General features: G+C 53.5%; 1 protein-coding gene across 1 annotated transcript; it reads left to right on the top strand.

The window, feature by feature from the left end:
• Nucleotides 1-3942: 3942 nt before the first annotated feature.
• Nucleotides 3943-6231, top strand: IUM83_07148 (uncharacterized protein; the record flags this gene model as incomplete). Its single annotated transcript, XM_067931414.1, has 3 exons — nucleotides 3943-5562; nucleotides 5658-5741; nucleotides 5812-6231. 3 exons carry the CDS (start codon nucleotides 3943-3945, stop codon nucleotides 6229-6231), a joined length of 2124 nt encoding a protein of 707 aa, XP_067780265.1.
• Nucleotides 6232-6439: the final 208 nt, after the last annotated feature.

The following is a 6439-nucleotide window of genomic DNA, read 5'->3' as shown; positions in this document are numbered from 1 at the left end:
GGTTGGAGGACTGGTCTTCGCAGCAGTGTAGTAGCTCTTTCAGCAAAGTGCCCATTTTGAGCCGGCGTCTCAAAGTGTAGTCACGCTTGAGTAGCGCGTTGAATGTCTCCGCTGGATTATTAGTGGACGCAAACCCTACCGGGGTTAAGTAGAGTTGCCATGCGCTGAATGGACCAGTAAGCCACTGCGACCACATATACTGCGCAAAAGAGTTAAGACCAGGGTAGTCCAACCACTTGGCGACAACACGGTCTCGCATCCAGAGATACGAGCTTTCACTGCGCACAAAGTGTAAGTCGTACATGTCATGCACGATAGAAGCCGCCACACCCGAGGGAAAGCCTCTAATTGCTTCGTACACGTTCTTCATGACATGGAAGAAACACATAAGTGCCGTGAACCCATTATTCCCTCCGAATACGGCGCGGAGAGCGTTGTGCTGGGCCTTATCGGCGTCTCCCATCGTGAAGAGAACCTCAGGTTCCCTACCGGTGATCCAAAAGTACAGGCGCTTCAGTGACATCAACGCACGCTGGATAACCGGCTGCGTCTCTTGAGATATGATGAATAGAGCCACAACATGAAATCCACGCGATCGATCCGACACCCCTACTACCAGTACGGGGTACTCGCGATAGTTTAGTTTGTAGGTTGCGTCCACATGTAGGATAAAACGCTCCGGAGGAAGCATCAACCTCATGACGAGCGCCTTCGACGTCAGCCCGACGATGAAAGGACGTTCATCCGAGCCGTTACCCACAACCGGCTTGCCCTCACGGTCTAAATCCCATGCAAACGTGAAGGGCTGCGTCATTGCTTCACCTCCAGTGTATGCATGCGCATGAATCCATTCTCTCACATCGTCCACACGGTCGTTGTTCCCCAGGTGCGTGCGCGCGTGATAGTTCACAAAGTTCTGGACGGTATTGAGTGCTGGAAGGTCTTCTAGCGGCGTATCAAATCTACGCGACATCGCATGACGAATCCGCATTGGGCGAAGATGGTGTTCCGCTAAGTCGCGACAGAATGCCTTTGCGTTGCCGTCAGTTTCTTCTTTTGGGGAGGTGGCCTCCGTCGTGTGCTCCCCTACCGTGTAGATAGAGATTGCGTCGTTCTTAAGGCATGCTACCATCTTCCCCGCCAGGAGCAAGCGAACTCGCTAGCAGACGCACAGGAATGCGAGCTGCACTCCATCAGTCGGTAACGCATTTGGTGCGGCTCGATGTCTGTGCAGGTCGTACAGGCCATCTTGTTGCTCTTGGTTATCTCAAATGACTTCATTCCGTCGAGCACCACGTCCGCGCGGACTCCGTCGACGCCGAGAGCCATACGCTGCCAAGCAATCTGCTTCGGCATGTACGTTCGTGTTCTTGCCGAAGGGGGAGGATTTTGAATTGCGTCCGTGCATCTCCAAATTGAGACATGCTGCCTTCTCGAGCGCTGGTTGGCTCGGACTAACCTAATCTCGCCCTGGCCGTGCATCTCGACAAAACGCGGACAGATTCCAAAACCATGCAATCGTTTTGTGTTGCCACCACAGCGTGTGGCATTTTCGCACATTTGATGTGCTACCACGGATTTGTTGTGCAGTGGTCGTACTGTTGGTCGTGCTTCACGCGTTCTCGGTGCCCACGAAGCAGGACCGCGTGATATTTGTGGAGACGGGCCCAGCGCCGAGCAATCCAGCGAGCCGAGCACTGCGCTCGCCAGGACTTACTATCTTTATATCGCGCCCCAGATTCAACTCCATGGAATGACCGAGCACTGAAGGCTAGATCATCAAAGTTGAGGCCGCAACAATCTCTACACGTGCCAAAGCAGGACACTCATGACCGGGAACCAGGTCTCAGAGTGACCAGCCGCGCTGCGCTTGGCTTTGCGCCCCTATGGCTGTTCACTCACTTGGCTCTCAATTCAAGGTTACTACGCGGTACTGTAGTATTATAATAGTTGTCCTAAAGCAAGCATCCATAATATTAATAGCAACATCTCAAGAAAATAATCAATTTCAGGGAAGTACTGGTCGTTTGGAGCTGAGACCAGCAAGTGAAGCGGTAAGGTGAGAGTGCTGCTCGTTTTGTGCCGAGAGTACCCGGGGAAAGTGATCGACTTGATCTTGTTGGCTACCAGAAATCTAAAGGGTTTTCTTTTTCATACCAAAATGAAATATGAGCGACTACCAGTAATACTATTTTGAGAAAATAAAATACTTTTCACCAAAATATACATATATTGTTATGAATATTTTTTGGGGGGTCCCTGCTCGAAGCCAATGTTTTTTTTGCATATATGTTCTTAAAAAATAATTTAAATTAATTAATACATTTTTTAAAATATAACTTTAATATAAAAAATAAACGTGAACTCAAAAATTAAGAAAAGTGCAGTCGAAAGCAATTCCTACCCAAGCTGACCGCCACCTTGCTCAGCACCCCAACATGGACGAAGCAACCACAAGCGCGTCACTCTGGAATTGGGCGGCAAAGTCCGCCAATATCATCCTCGACGACGGACATCGATCTGCCATCAAGCAGTCGCAGCAGGGTCTGTTCATGAACCAGGGTCAGTGCTGCATTACGGATACGCGCGTTTTCTTACAGGAACGCATCTACGATGTGTTCGCGAATAGCACAGTGAAGGGTGCGAGCGTGGTGACCCGTTCGACCCAATATGGACCAGGCCTCGCAACATAGACCGGAAAGATCATGAACAGGGTAAGACCACCCTTCTTGGTGGCGGCAACAAGGGTTAGTGCTGTGTACGGCTACGACGTGTTCGAGACTCTGACATTGGCTGAACAAGCTGCGTTTGTGCGTTTACCTGCACTCGATGCTCCAAGCGGCGACGAATACGTTTTAGCTGAGTAAACTTCACTTTAGCTGAGTAAACTTCACTTTAGCTGAGTAAACTTCACTTTGCCTCCCAAACATGATTAATTTGCTCCATATGCATTATAACGAGTTTCCGGTGTAGCGAAGGTCGCTTGTATCGACGCGCCGGCGTCGATAGCCGTCGGGCGACATCGAGTGACGTAGGCGACCGCGTTAAATCGACGCAGACCGCCAGTATCCGCCGTGTTCGGGCGAAGTGCGTGGCGAGCCCCATTGATTGGCATGCAATGCCTAGCGGCTGCAGTTCGTGGGCCACCAAGCTGCGGGCGCCTCCGAGTCCAAGTCCGAGCGTTCACGCGCCCCCAGGACCCTTTCAGCGCGGTGGCACGCTTGAATGGCGAGCCCTGCGTGCCCGCAGCAGCAATCAATCAATCAAGTAAGCAAGCGGGGCAGGCGCTCACGCGATGATACGCCGGAGAACGCTGCGCGCCTGCGCTCCGTGGAACGCTGGCGACCGAGGTGGGCGAAAGGAGGAAGAGATGGGGCGTGAGGTTCCGTGCAGCACCTCTGCCTTATCTGCCTGGGGGCTGCTGTCGCCACCACTGCTGGGCACACTAAGCCTGCTGCCGAAAGGGTGAGTCTGGCGAACTGCGTCGTGTGTGTGTGCGTGCGGCGTCCTGAAGCGCAATGGTGGAGCTGCACGTCCGGCAGTGGCGGCGCGCCCGCCGCATGCAAATCGCTCGGCAAAACACCGCCAGAATCGGCGTGGGCAGCGCTCGCAGCCACAGGTTTCCGCTGTCACGCGGCTCCGCAAATGACGCGCGGGCTCCGGCCCGGCGGAAGTGACAAAAGGCGCACCGTCGACCAGCGATTCGCGAGCGGACGCCTCTTCCTCTTTTGGCATGGCTACACATGACGTCACCGCATCATCGCTGGGGAAGTGTCCCACTTCAGTTTGATGAGGTTCGGCGGGCAGTCAGCGTGTAAAATGGGTGTTCCTCGTAATGCAAAACTTGAAATTTGTGCCGCGGTATTGCCACTATCTCAATAAACCGCTAAAAATAACAATAGAACTTCCCCCTCCGCGGGTCGTGCAACCGCAGCGCCCAACATGGAGAAGGCCGAGCTGCTCAAGGGGCTGTCGCTCCACGAGAAGCTGGCCTACTTCTACTGCTCGTACGTGCACGAGGAGACCGTGGACGCGGAGGTGGACGGAGACGCCACGCGGCGCTGGGAGAAGATCATGGCGTCGCGCCGCAAGTCGCGCGAGCGCGTGTGTACGCTGCTGAACCAAATGGAGAACACGTCGGCGGTGAACGTGCGCACGCTGGACAAGAGCTACCGCGCCAAGCGCGAGCTGCTGCTGCTCTCGGAGGGCACGCTGCGCTCCGCAGCGAGCAGCGGTGTGTCCGCGTCCGGGCGCGGCGGCGTACTGGCGCAGGTGGAGATCGCCCGCGCGAACAACGAGCTGCTGCAGGAGTGCGGCGCCCTCTCGGTGTTCACGGAGCGGCTGCAGCGCTCCATCCACGCGTTCCGCGGTCTCAACTTCCAGCACCTGGACCTGGACCAGGTGGACGCGCTCATCACGGACCTGCAGCAGGACATGGTGCTCGTGTACCTGCTCATCGTCTTCAACGCGCACAAGAAGAACGCCGTGTTCGACCGCCAGCTCATGATGATCGGCATCATGGGGCCGTCGTACTCGCTGGTGTCCATCCTGGACTGCCTCAGCCAACTGAACGTGCTGCCGGGCTTCCCCATCAAGAGGCTGCTGCTGCTCTTCCACGAGTGGTTCTCAGCCGTCATGGGCGACTTTGACGAGCTGAGTGCGCTGAAGCGGCTGCGTCGCGAACGGAGCGACATCGACCCATCCATTCTGAAAGACGACGCCGAGGGCCTGCTGCACTGCAAGACGTTCAAGCCCTACTACGATACGATTCAGCTCGACCCGCAGGACCCATACTATCTACAGAAGAAGAAGTTCACGAAGAAGCGCGAGGCGATCCACAACAAGTACCTGCACAAAGCCAACTACGAGCTGAAGTGCCAGCAGTCTAGTGAAGCTGAATTAGCGACGAGGCCGCTTGACGCTCTGGATGACGAGTGGGAAGAACGCGTGGAGACGCTATACCAGCTCTTCCTGCCCTGCATGCGCGACTACACTACGTTTCTGGGCAATCTAGTGACGCTGTCGTGCGGTAGCGCTCTCAATGCTCGTGACAAGAAGACTTTTTACTCCCGACGTCCATCGGGAGCTGATCAATATGGCATGACGGATTTCTCTGCTCCTGCGGGCGAGAACAGCAACGATAACCAGTTTTGGAAGTGGATTCTGCGCGAAAAGACAATTGTCCTTGATGTATCTAACTTGATCATTTTATTGATCTACAAGCACTTCCGAGCCAGCCACGCGTGCAAGGCGGAGTACTTTATGCAGTTTTTCTTGGAAGCCAACGTGCTTGCGACTTTGACCAAATTCATGAACAAGGATATTGGCACGTACCTCCAGGTATCTCGGCAAGACTCAGATGAAACGAAAACGGGGTTTTACGCGCTCGAAAAAGAGCTGGAAAAGCGCACCATTCGCTTTGACGAGGACATGAACGAGTACTCCATCCAGTCTACTCGAACGATCACGAGCATATTGAGAATTTTGCAGAAGCTGACCAAGAGGAAACCAAACATCATCAAGAACGCTCTTTGCCGAGGACAAACCATTGTCTGGCTGAAGGTCAGTTGGACTAGGAGGCGAAATTCCGATTCTTCAATGTGGGTTATGTTCACTCTTACTAACAGCTACACTTTTGCTTGTGTTCGTGCGATCAGCGCGTGGTGGCTTTGCAAATCCCCCTGCCGCGCTTGTACGCGCTGAAGCTGGTCAAGTCACAGGCAAAATATTTAGGACACCAGGTTCGTGTTGCAATGGGTGTGGTGATGTTTGTGCAAGTCACTAAGACTTATTTTCATTGTTTTCGTGCAGTGGGTGAAGAAATATACGTGCTTCAGCCTACTCACGGAGGTGTATCTGTACGTTCGACCGGAGCTTGATGACGATTGGTTGCATTACGAGGACGAAGACTTGAACAAGCCGCCGTCGCAGGATTCCGTGGAGAGGATCATTTTTGGCGAGATGCAAGCGTACCACCACAAACACTATTTCGACTCGCCATTCGGAGGTGGCAAGCCGCTGCCCGGTGGAGCTTCGATGATCTGCGAAGACCGCAAGGAGCTCAGCTCAGACTTGTTCATCACTGATGGCGGGCGTTTGACGAAAATGTACAGCGGCATCAAGCTGGATCCCATTAACTTCTGCAAACAATACGAGAAGTGGCTTGACGCGGAGAACCTCACACATGACCCGAACGCAGGTGCAGCACCACTTCCCATTTCGTTCCAGTGATATCTTCACTATAATAGATGGCGTCGTGAGTGCATGGTGCATGTTAAATGAAAAGCGTACAAATGGAGACCTGTTTTCCACGCAAACATGGATTCCCATTTATTTTCTGTTTTTGATCTTGTACACAAATACTAATAACGTCTTGAATGGCGATGCAAGGCCCTTCACTTGCTTGCGAAGCTCATTGAGCAGATCGCTGTGTCGAGGA

The sequence above is a fragment of the Phytophthora cinnamomi genome, assembly GCF_018691715.1.
Source record: "Phytophthora cinnamomi strain GKB4 chromosome Unknown Contig127, whole genome shotgun sequence".
Lineage (NCBI taxonomy): Eukaryota > Oomycota > Peronosporomycetes > Peronosporales > Peronosporaceae > Phytophthora > Phytophthora cinnamomi.
This window is presented reverse-complemented; position numbering and strand designations above follow the sequence as displayed.